The sequence below is a fragment of the Scardinius erythrophthalmus genome (genome assembly GCF_964197995.2).
Source record: "Scardinius erythrophthalmus genome assembly, contig: HAP1_SCAFFOLD_305, whole genome shotgun sequence".
Classification (NCBI taxonomy): domain Eukaryota; kingdom Metazoa; phylum Chordata; class Actinopteri; order Cypriniformes; family Leuciscidae; genus Scardinius; species Scardinius erythrophthalmus.
The window spans coordinates 25,398-38,472 of record NW_028296306.1 but is presented as its reverse complement, the minus strand read 5'-3'; the positions used below and the strand labels follow the sequence as shown (position 1 = coordinate 38,472).

At 38.6% G+C, this 13,075-nt stretch overlaps 1 protein-coding gene across 1 annotated transcript in view; it reads left to right on the top strand.

The window, feature by feature from the left end:
- Positions 1-6,437: 6,437 nt before the first annotated feature.
- The window catches only part of LOC308686478 (3',5'-cyclic-AMP phosphodiesterase 4C-like), a 28,246-nt gene continuing 21,608 nt past the window's right edge, over positions 6,438-13,075 (top strand). Inside the window, exon 1 of the mRNA XM_081394898.1 lies at positions 6,438-6,916. Coding sequence (XP_081251024.1) covers positions 6,789-6,916 — 128 coding nt within the window. The 5' untranslated portion in view covers positions 6,438-6,788. The remainder of the gene's footprint in view (positions 6,917-13,075) is intronic.

The window sequence follows — 13,075 nt, the reverse complement described above, 5'->3', positions numbered from 1 at the left end:
CGCTGTGACTATACAAATCACAACATGTAAATAGGAAAATGTTGGCGTTATTTTGTCACTTATTGGGAGCAGTATGCTAGCTGGAGCCGTTTACCTCCAGTGTTTGTGCTAAGCTAGGCTAGCGGTGGGTGCGTCAGACAGAGTTACGGCACACACAGAGATGAGAAGGGTGTGTGTGGACTTATCTAACTCTGGGGGATACGGCGAATAAGCTAAAGTCCCAAAAGTCCAAAGTTCCTTTAATGTTTTAAATAGAGGCCATCACAAAAGCAAACTGTTAAACAGTTTTTAGTTTTTTTATATTTTATTTATTTTTTTGTTATGAGCAACCATGGGTATTTTGAAGTTGGGTAAGAATAACTTATTTGACCTTTTTTTTTGTTGCCTATGGCTTGCTCAGTTGGGGATACTTCATTTAATTTAATTAATCAATCAATAATTCTATTGATCAGCATTACCAAACGTGGACGTTTTACACTAGAAACAAACATTGATGTATTATTTTAATTGAATACTGTGAAGCTGCTTTGATACAATCTGTATTGTGAAAAGTGCTATATAAATAAAGTTGACTTGACTTTTTTGCTCAATTCTCATTGTCATGGCACTGGTGTTGTGTGACAATCTATTGTTTAGCTCTTACAGGCTGTTATCTGGCTGTTAGCCATTGTCACCAACTAACAATGGTGATGTTAGAGTTGTGCAATAAAATAATAATTCAAGTCCCATTAATGCTTGGTGGTGTCAGGTTAATGTGTATTTGTGTTAGTGTATTTATGTTAATGAGCAAGTGACGTCATTGTCCCTTTAAAGTCCCATTAATGCTTGGTGGTGTCAGGTTAATGTGTATGTGTATTTATGTTAATGAGGAAGTGACGTCATTGTCCCTTTAAAGTCCCAATAATGTTTGTTTTGGTCCTTATAAGTCACATATTTTTCAAAATGAGAACTGTCTCTATAAACCACAATAGTTTTAGGGTGGTGTGTATCACGCTCTGAAGGGTGTATCTGAAGTCTAAAGTGTCCTGAATTTTTTTCAAATTTTTTTGAGTGTTTTAATCGAACTCTCATAGCTCTAGGACCTCAGGAAAGGGTAGTCCATCTAAACCACCACCGGGCCTGTTTGGAGAAAAAGTCTGGCTAATCCACATAAACCAGTATGTGTGTGTGTGTGTGTGTGTGTGTGTGTGTGTGAGAGAGAGAGAGAGAGGGAGGCTGAATAGAATCAGTAGTCTAGCCAGAGGTTTATTTTGGCTTCCTCAAAAGAGTTTTGTTTAATTTGAGAAAAATAAGCTCAGAAGAAGTATGCAGAATACATCACTGATTGTTTTGAATGTTATCTGAAATCATGGGAGGAGAGGTGAGCTATTTTTTTTATAAACAAGTGGACTTTGTTGTGTTCATAAGTGTTATGGACCTCCTTAATGTGTGTGAGATCTGAAGTGAATGAGTAAACAAGATGGATGAAGTTCGCTACTCCTGTCTTGTGTGCTTTATTGCTGCTTACTAACTCCTGACAGACACCACAGACATAGGCCTACTATTTTCTCATGGCAATAAATTGTCAAAGAATTTTTATTTAAAAAAGCAATAAATTGTGTGTATAAGTAATCATTGTGTATATTCACACCAAGAGCGATAAAGATAACCTTACTGACAACTATATATTAGCATCCACAACAATGCATGATAACATTCTGTTTATTATGAGCATAAATGCCACTTTAAATGCTCGAGCTCTTTGAAACAGGATGGATTCTGATTGGCTGCCAATGTTGTAATCATTCATCAGCTGAAAAAAAAGTTATTTGAAAGTGATTCCAACAATTTCTTCCTCTGTTGTTATTGTTATAGTTGTGGTGTGGACCTCCCTATTCTAATAAAATTAGGATGATTATTAAAACTTTATACTTATCATTATCGTCATAATTTTTGTCCTTGGTATGAACTGGCCTTAAAGGGATAGTTCACCCAAAAATAAAAAAATAAATACCCCTTGATTTACTCACCCTTAAGATGTATATGTATATGAAATTCCTCTTTTAGACAAATACAATCTGTGTTATATTAAAAAATGTCCTGGCTCTTCCAAGCTTTATAATTACCGTGAATGGCCATTAAAGGGATAGTTCACTTTGAAATGAAATTTTGGTATGTTTTAGCTTACCTCAAGGGCATCCAAGATGTAGGTGTCTTTTTTTCCGCAGTAGTTTAAATTTTGATATTTTTAGGTCAAACCGTTCTTGTCTGACAGTCTTATCATGCAGGTCTATGGTCACTGTCTCAAGAGCATGCACAGAGTCCAAATTAAAACAATTCCCCATCGTCTAAATTAAACAATTCCCCATCGTAAGTACACATTGATGGCCTAAGACACGAAACGAGCGGTTTGTGTGAGAAAACGAACAGTATTTATAACGTTTTTAGCTCTATTTCCCAAAAGCCACGTCCAAGTGATCTGAGGGCGCGCGCACATCCTGGTGTGTGACATGTACGCAGACTGGTGCATAGAAATATATACTAGATGGGGAATTGTTTTAATTTGGACTCTGTGCATGCTCTTTGAGACAGTAACCATAGACCTGCATTATATGACTGACAGAAAAGAACGGTTTGACCTAAAAATATCAAAATTGAAACTACTGCGGAAAAAAAGACACCTACATCTTGGATGCCCTTGAGGTAAGCTAAAACATACCAAAATTTAATTTCAAAGTGAACTATCCCTTTAATCCACACGGCTCTGGGTGGTTAAAGGCACACTATGCAGTTTGCCCCTATGCCCCTAGAGTCGCTGTGGAGAACTTGTATTTAACGTTACTGTCATAAATACCACTCACGCAGAGCCGGCTCTGCACTCTTCCGACCACGTTTCTTCGTTTTCTTCGTCGACTCTGCCATGATTCACGTCTGAAATGCGTGCTAGTGTCTTCCATAGAGGCTGCTTCATATGTTGTTGATGTAAAGCAAGTCGAGATTCTCGCGATATTTGTCGGGGCGCCATCTCTCAAACTTGCATTGCTGGTTTTGCCAGTGGCGAACAGGGCTGGGCAACAAACTCAAGCTCCTTCGACATTTCTCTTTAAAAATTCTCGTTTTAGACTTGACTGGTGACTGGTGTTTTGATCTTCTGCTCCTCCGCGTTCATCAATGCGTCGTGCTTTAGGGTCACAGGTTACTCTTTCACCGTAAATCGATGCGTACGGCTGTCTGCCGGAAGCTAGTTATTTTAGTCGATAAAGTTTTAAATATGGATATTTTTCTCACACAAACGCATCGCTACACTTCTGAAGGCCTTTATTAACCCCCCAGAACTGTGTGGAGGACTTTTATCATGAATGGATGCTCTTTTATGGGCTTCGAAACATAAACAACCATTCACTGCCATTATAAAGCTTGGAAGAACCAGGACATTTTTTAATATAACTCCGAATGTATTCGTCTTAAAAAAGAATGTTATATAGTAAATCATGGGGTAATTTAAATTTTTTGATGAACTAACCCTTTAACTTCATAGATTGACATTGAAAGTGGGACCCAAGTAATATATCTAGAGAGCAAAAGGTCAGATAGCGACTTGGTGGCTAGCTCTTTCTTAAAGCAACCACCCACAACACACCCACCAATCAACCAGTGTTGTTATTAATAAAACTAAGTAATATAAATAAACTTAAACCTTAACAATTACTATGACTATTCATACTAAGTGCAAATAGCTTCAGATGCTATATTTACACTAAGTGTAAATGGCAAATAAAAAGTATTAGCTGTGCACTGAGTGCAAATAGTGTTAAATGTGTAAAGTGTAAATAGTAGGGGTACTCAGAAGTCACGGTTCAGTACGTACCTTGGTTTTGGGGTCATGGTTCGATTGAGCGCTTCCGCTTCTTCAGGTCAAGCGTATGTGGGGTAACGCGGCACTGTTTTATCATTTATATTTGTCTGTTGAAAATTATGTTATAACTTGCGTTCGCTCAGCAGCTGCTATAATACACTTGTTGCACACTGCAAAAAGCTACTTTGATTTTAGAACATCATATTAATAAATGCTGTATAGCTTGTGTTGCTAAATGGCATGCAATTAATTTTAAAACTGCAAAGTAATGCAAAATGCTGCATTACTGTTACTAAAAATAAAGCTTCATCTGATTATGTTATGTTAGCCACTTGACAAAATAGTGTTTTTCTCTGAAGCATGGTAAAAACATGGTAGGTTACTGAGGCATGGTAAACAATGAATGGGACCACAAACTAAAGCAAAAAGCAATAAATCCACAATGCTAGGTTTATTTTATTTTATATTGAAAAGACAGTAGTGCAAATTACAGTTTGTTCCAACTAGCGACATTTAGTCCCCCTGAGGTAGGTACAGTATAGCCTCCTTTAGCAAAACAGAAAGTAAACAGAATGCACTCTTGCATAGGTCACATTTTTGCAGGGCTGATAAAAAAACAAAAGGTATTTGGTCACAATCAGCTACAAAACTTAAAAGCATTTCGTGTTATAAAGTACAAAACAAATAAAATAATGAAAAAAAAAACTTGTGCATTAGGAGTGTTACACTGTCGAGTGTGCGAGCATTTCAAAGTATACTCCTTTGTCCGTGAGCGCAGAAAGACGCATTCAACGCAGCTTGTTTTCAAGCGCTCAAGTCATTTGTACGTGCACTGTTCTTCTTCTGCTCTTTTTCCTGTTGTGATGGTTAGCAAACAGCATTGCATTACAGCGTGCTGCCGCTTGATTGGAGTTTGGATCTCATGTTACTGACGGTATTTGTTGTCTGACTGCATGCACTGAACCATGACAGTTCGGGATGAATACATGTACTGTTAAACACCTAGTAAATAGTGCTATATTTTAAGATAGATAGATTTTAAGTGTAAATAATTGTTAGAAGCTGTTTATTCTTAGTGCAAATAGTGGTAGATGCTAATTGTACCTCAGTGTTTTGTAGAATATTATTCCATACATGTTCTGTCTGAATACTTCATTTAGATTGGTCACCTTCTTAAATTAGAAGGTGTGCATTGAAACCACTTGATGCACAGGCAGTTCCAGTCAGTTTTTGACCACTGTTCTATGTACAATTTTCACTGAAGCAATCACACACACACACATCAGTTTCACACAGAGATCTGAGATTGCGCTGCGCACATACAGAAACATTCAGGAACACAGAAACTTACAGTATCAACACCGCCCCATGACTTTTATTAATAAAATAGCTTTGCTACTAAATTGCTTCATTATATTTTACAGCAAAAAGGGGGTAATATTGCTGTTTTTGAAGTAATTAAACTCACAGATTCGTTGCTAGTATAGAGACCCTTCCAGTCAAATATTGCAATGCAAACATCAACAACAGCTTTAATTTGTCAGTGCTGGCAAATGACCATGGTGTAAGCAATCTATGGCTAACTGTGCATTAAATGATTTGAATGTTTGTTTGTTTTTTGCCTCCACGTCATGCATTAATATCGTTGAATGCACAGCTAGCCGTGGATTTTCCCTTACTTAAAAAACAGTATGCAATAATAATATATTTATTAAAGTCATAATGGATGCTGCCTTTTTGGGACATTACTTGTCCCTGTCCCTAATGCCATCCCATACATCTACCTCTAAACCTACCCATTATATACTTTATTTGCACTTTATTTCCACTTTTTGATTATTTTCTCACTTTTTATTAAAAATAAACGAGCACAAAAGGGAGAGCAATGCTTTCAGAAAAAGCGGATAAAAGCTTGTACTTAACCCAGAATATTCTTAGTTATGCTCGTGTTCCCCTAACCCTAACAATCAATCAAATTTGTCTTCATTTTGTCATTTCAAATTAAAAACCTAATAGACATCTAAGAAAAAAAACAATCCTGATTATTTTAATTTACCATGCAGTACATTTGACAGTACAAAAAACACATTTCAAAGTGAATAGAAATAATTATTAAATGATATAAGCATGTACTTAAGTCCTACTTAAGTGGGTCAAAAAAGGACTCTAAAGTACAGCTAATTGCATTTAATATAATTTGTATCTATAACTACAATATATCGCACTTAAGCATATTTTCAATAATAAGTATTCTTTTTAAAAGTATGGTAAAGTGTACTTCTTTATCACAAATAATGTTTTGTTTAAAACATGGCACTTGGTTTGATATTTTAATGTAGTGACATTCATACCTTTTAAGAATGAGATAATTGTACAGGGACATACTATAAATGCACTTGCGTTATTGCTCGCTTTAAGGGGAGTCTCCAGTAAAGGGTTAATGTTGAGACAGTCATCTGGTGGTTCCACCCTCTCCATAGGCTGTGACTCACTGTTCAGCTGCCAGTCCCACAAACACACATAAACACAAATGCACACACACACCCCCATATGAGGCCAGCATGCTGGTGTAAACTCATGTGTATCAGAGTTCAGCTGTCTGAGCTGCAGGGAGAGAGAGAGAGAGAGAGAGAGAGAGAGTTTACTTTGGTGCTTGGTGACACTGGAAGTTTGTTTGTTTGTGTATTATCCTTGTATTTAACAGCAGAATTCAAGACTATACAAATATTTTTTATGAGGATTACAAGGAGTCAATGTGATTTTAAACTGAAGGATGATAACTAGGCTAATACAAGATGTCTGGGCGAACTCTGTCATGTCAGCGTGGCTCCATGTGTTCATCAATCGACAGTAACTCAGCGGTGGGAAGCATGTGTTTCAGACTACATAAAAGGAAGAGCTGATTTCTGGAGGGAAACAGCAAAAAGAACCAGCGAGAGACACGGAGGGAAATATGAGTTTGCCAACTGGCTGTGTCTTTCTTCCACCCACTGACCGCACTTTTAAAGTTCGAAACGTCAGTCTTTGCGGCTCTCCGTGTGCTGTCAACTGTCCGATTGACATTGTGCAGAAACGCAGGCGGTAATTGAATTTCATATTCTTTTGCTTCTGTTGTGTCTAGAATCAGTTATGCATGCAAAATAGCTTTGGCTCTTCTAAAAAGTAATGTTCTCTCCGATGTTAAAGTACTTTTCCCCCAGTTTAACAGGACTTTAAGCCAGTTAAGCAGTTTGATTTCCACAAAAAGGGAGACACTAGCCGCGTTTCCACCGCAGGAACTTTCCCCAGGAACTAGGAACTTTGGGCTGGTACTCGATGTGTTTACACCGCAGGAACCAGGGTCTAAATGAAGTTCCGGGTAAATATTTCCCCCTCCGATAGTCCCTGCTCACGAGGTAGTACTTTTTCAAAGTTCAGGAACTTTCAGGGGTGGGACTTGTGCGCTGCACAAGCTGATTGGTTGTGTTCACGCCGCATTTTGGTTGGATGACTCCACGCAGCATTTTCTTTATTTTTAACCTCCCTTTTAAAAAGTGGCTTCATGCAGTAAAGTTGTCTGTCTGCAAATATGGAATTTAATAAAAAAAACTGGGGGACTGGCGACGAGTTTCAGGCTTTATTATTTGGGTATTTGTGGAAGAGGAAACTTTCTGCGCGTTCGTCACAGCCATCTCACGGCCAATGTCCGCAATAGCTGATAACATACAATTTTATATTTAACGTTAGCATTACGAGCTCTGAACACGCTTTATCAGTGCTCGTCTCTTTTATGCCACAGCTTTTAATATTAAGTCATTATGTTTACACATTTGTCATCTATTTCAAGGCAAACCATGTTACAAATTTACTATAACAGGATTGAAATAGCGCATTGAGGTGTAACAAACAACTATTTACAAGACTGTCACTATTTATGATTGATAGACGGGGTTCAGGCTTTTTTTAAAGAGTATTTACGCAAAAGGAAATTTTTGCGCGTTATTCCCAGTCATCTCACAACGTACCTTGTCTTAATTTTATACGCATACAAGCTTTCTGAACACGCTTTAGTATCAGTGCTCGTCTATTTTGTTATGTTAATTACCACGTTAGTAAACCAATAACTGCAACACAGTTTGAATCTCCTCCAAACTTATAAATGTGGCGCTCAAAACTGATTACTGTCCGTCGCAGACTGGGAGGAGCAGTTGCGCGCAGTTTACCTTCCCGTTACTTTAGACCGCGGTGTAAACGCAGAAAGCAACCGGTCTGGGGCAAAAAAGGTTCCTGGGAAAAAAGTTCCTGGGACAAATTGTTCCGGGTAATTTCGGTGGAAAAGCGGCTACTGAGGCTCTGTGCTGCTATCAAAATATTTGTTTGAGCGGTCCGTCTTGTCAACTTATGGCTCAACCAATAGCATATGTTTGGGGTGGGCCTACTTGTTTGCCTGACCAATAGAAGATAGGGGCAGGGGTTGAAGTGGTGGTAGGAGTGTTTGGGAAAACCTGTTTGAAACCAATTATTGTTTTTGAAGGTCAGACAGGTGAAGTAGAAATGTCTGATTTAGAACAGTTTATTTATATTGGCATTTCTGTCAGGACCACTATCGTCAAATATGATTGACCATTAGCAGTTTGGATTGGCGGTATGGTTCTGTTCTGGGCAAGAACTCTCTGTGCGTCCATGCATCCTAGCATGGATAAGAGCAGGGAGAGCACAAGAACTCCCCTTAGGGTAAACAGAACAGAACCAACATGAATATATTGCAGATATCATTAATTCAAGATTTTAAGTACAACATAATTCGAGAATTTATTCTGATTCAAGGGGAATCAGAAGGCCAAATACTGACTGGCGAGAGGAGGAGCTGGGGAGGGAGGAGGGTAATTATCTCCTGAGAACGCGATAGCTGATGATAATACTGAAGGAGCTTATATTTACAGTGATAGGCGTCGTATTCCTATAGGTAGACGTGGATCAGCTGAGAGTCAGCTGACGCGAGCTTGACTAACGCGACCTGCCAGAACTGACGCTACGCTTAAAGCTGCAGTCGGCAAGTCTGGCAGATTGAGTGGACTTAGCCAAAATTTTGAATGTTTACAACTCTCATGCCCCTCCCCCACTACCAGCGAGCACCCTCCCATCGAGTTCGTGCTCGTCAGTGCGTGTGCACCAGATTTTCTGTGAACGCGTCCGTCTCTTCAGCATCGATCAACACCATGGACTCGGAGGTAGGCTGCCCTGGCTAATCCACCCATAGATAGCAATAACCAAGGAATTGGAAGCTTGTTAGTAGATTTTCTCTCCGCCATCACGCTTCGTACAATCCAACACACCTGCGAACTTCAGGCGTGTGCATGTGATATTGTAACGTGCGCAGGGGAGGGGGGATCTGTGGCGTGTGCACAAACTGTGATTGACAGTCAGATCTCACACAGCCCTGCACTGATTGGACCAGAAGAACCGGGAGCGGTGGATTTTTGCAAAACAAATAACACGCTCTTTGTGGAGGTAGAAGCGCAATTTTTAAAACCGGCTGATTTATGTTGTTCTGTCGGAGCATAGTGTCAGTTTCAGTGAATATGATCAAAAAAATCTTTCCGACTGCAGCTTTAATTTTGGTAATTTCCAATATGCTGAAAAGTGACAATTTGTTATGCAAAGTGACCAATCTCTTTTTTCTTACTTGTTGCCAATATCATCATGACATATAGTAAAAGTTATGTTTACTGTGCAGTTTCTAGCTTGAAGTTAACTGAAACAGATTTTTTTATTTTATATATAAAAACATTTCAAAGATATGTAGGCTACTGTGATAACTTTCTTCAGATGAATTGAGTCCAGTGAAAGACTTATTTTTTAGTTGTGCTTCATGGAAACCTGTAAATTGTAATTAAATAGACACGACTTCATGCATTTAATTCAGAAATACATACAGAACAATAAAAAAAAAAAACTGTCTACTGAAAATTATCGTAAGAAACATCCAACACTAAATAATTAGAAAACATAACTATTTGACAAGATTTTGTATGGATTTGTACGATATGATTCGTGAAAAAGTAAGCAAGAAGGTCCACCCTTAACCCTAAACATCAGTTGGGCATAAACAGATTGTACTAAAAGATACGAATGAGATCATACAAATCGTATATGAATTTGCCGCAAATTTAGGTAAGAATTGCTTTAATATTGTTTTGGAAATAAGTATTGTTTGCCTTTGGACTGTTGTTTTGTAGGTGTCAGTTTCTGTGTAGCGATTTGTGTGACTCAAATAAGAACTAGATGGTATATTCTTGAGCCACACATGCTGAAAACATTACAGAAATGAACTTTCACTGATGTTCATTCAGGAAGTTTGTTTTCGTCATTAGCAGTCCCCTTGAGAGTGCTCTCATGACAGTGATGAAGTGATTTCACAAAAACATGTCCAGGTCATATTTCACACCAAAATCAAATCATAACACGTATAAAAATAAATGCATCCAAGGTCAAAAAAACACTTTCATTTTCTCATAATATACATTGCAGCATCACCTCTTTTCTCACAGTTTCTAAAACGGTATGAAAAAGGATTCTGTCTCTCTAAACCGGTCCTTTCTGAGAGTCTACTCTTCTCTGATTGGTCAGATGGCACAGTCTGTTGTGATTGGTCTACCGCTTACAGAGTGTGTCAGAAACAACACGTCTATTACCATATCTGAATTTCCAGCCCGTTCTCACCTCAAGGCGTCATATACTGACGCTTTTGACATTTCGTCTACATCGAACGCACATGGCACCCTTTAGCGTCAATATGAGACGCAGATAGATATAGGCAAGAAGTGCCTCCTAGCGGTCTAACCCTAACCCTACCCCAGACCTAAACCTACCCATAACCGAACAAAGCTCTGTGCGTGTCATATTGACGCTAAAGGGTGCCATGTGCGTTCGAAGTAGACGAAATGTCAAAAGCGTCAGTATATGACGCCCTAGGATGAGAATGCGTTGGAATTTCTGATCCGGAGGCATCCTCAGAACAGTGCTTATCAGTAATTAAACAGTAATGATGGTGTCAGTTTTACCATATCAATTCGAGCCCGAGTCCTCATCCTTTGGAAGTGCATCCAAAATGGATTTGATTTCGCAGTGCAGAAAAACAGCAGGTTCTCAACATGTTATCAGCATGAACCAAACTCTTCCAGACCTCAGCTACAGCTTCAGTGTTTGATGGCAGGTCAAAGTAGACGTTCATGGTAGCCAATGAAAACCATAGGCCGCCATTACGCAAATTTGTTCCAAACCTACGCAGGTTTGTGCTGGAAGTAAGACTGGAATTAGTGAAGACTCATTTCAAACTGTTCAGAATTGGTTCTTTCTTTTGGGAGACAACAACTACTTTTAAAAAACGCTGGTGGGGAAAGAATTAATATGAGAATCATTTAGTACCATGATATACATGATTTATGATGTCCCAGGGCCAGGTATGAAGGGCCACATTGTCACTGCCTACTGCTTTTCCCTGAAAACTAGAAATAAGAAGAGAGAAACTAAAAGATGAGCTCAGGGTTTCAATAACAGCAGCCATAGCCTGTGCTGAAGCTGTAATGCAGATATACTGTAAATATAATATGATGCAGTTTTGTATAGGGTCAGGTCTATCTAAAACACATCAACCACCCTGTCTTTTATCTCAGAGCAAATTTCACATCATTTAGGGCTGTGCACAGCAACACAGTCTGCCGTGATCTGCCTCTGTTATTGACCTGGAAAGAAGTGAGTGTGTATTTAGTGTGTGCACATGGAATATTTCTGAATCTACAATATAAAGTCTTGTTTCAATGGTAATTTAAAGAGATAGTTCACCTGTAGTTTTTTGTAATTTTTTATAACAAGGGAGCAACATTTTTCATCCCTCCGCATTCCCCCTCAAATGAAGTCCTGGCTATGTGAGGACTCAGTTTTTTTCTGTCATTTGACCAAAATCTCATGTTATAAAATATGAAGTGATACGACTGGCTATTTTACAGAGAAGGTCCGAAATGTGTGTGGCACTTCTTTCCCAATTGAGGCGAGGTGGAGTTATGAGATTTTATTGACAGTTTGATGATCCAGTGGTTCATTGGTTAAATATTTGCAAAACCCACAGATAGACGTAAAGGTTGACCAACAGTAATGAATTGTGAAGAAAAAAAATATATAATTATGGAGATTGAAGGTTTTTCACCAGACAGCGACGGAACAATAGATTTGTGCGTGCCTTGTAACAATAGATGTTCTATCCAGATCATATCTTTTTTCATATGGGCCAAAAATATATATTTTTACATTTTTTAATAGCAAATGCATGCGAGAAAAAAAAAAAAAGAAGAAAAAGAGAAGATATTTATATTCTGAATATTGTCCAAATTTGAAAAAAAAAAAAAAAAAACTTGTGATATTCATGTTTAGCTACATAACCCAGCATTTATCTATTACTCTAAAAAGAGTAGATCAACAGTTAGCATACAGTTTGGATTGGCAGTGAATTGTGGCAATTGGATTGGGCAAGAACTCCCTGCGCATCCATGCAGCCTGGATAAGATCAGGGAGAGCAGCAATAAAAACATGATAAGATAAACAGTCAAGTAAGATAAACAGGCCAACTGACTGGAGGTTTTTTTTTTTGTTTTTTTTTTGGGAGGGGGGTGGGGGATGATTACCTAATTTGAGCAGGAAGTGGCATCAGCCATGCTTGAATTACTCATTTATTGAAACATTTAGATTTAAGCCACATCTACACCTCTAATCAGGGTCCATCCCTCTCTGCAAAGCTGTTCTTGCCCATCATGCATTGAGTCTTTATATGACTGGCCACTGTGCACTTTAATTGCCTCTGCTCAGTAACTGATGTGTCCTGTCGTGTCACGATCGAAGCAATGTTCCAAATTAAGACCGATTCCTAATCGGACCCAGCAGAGAGACTAGAGTCAGAGCTCTGGAATACAGCTGGTGTGCAGGTGAACAAGGGCACTAGTGCATTGTGGGAGAATAACTGTCCTTTATTACTGCAGACCTCTCATCGTGCTCTTCACACCAAGAGCTTATTGATCCCACCATTCCAGATCCCCGCTCATAACATGAGCACCTGGACGGATTGGTCAAATCTGTCTCCATGTTTGCCTGTTCAGAGCCACCAGGGTCATACATGAACAATGATGACTTTAAGAGTGTCACAACTGGTGCAGTTTAGTTCATTCTAAGTTACTACATTTCAAGTCAAGTCATCTTCATTTATATAGC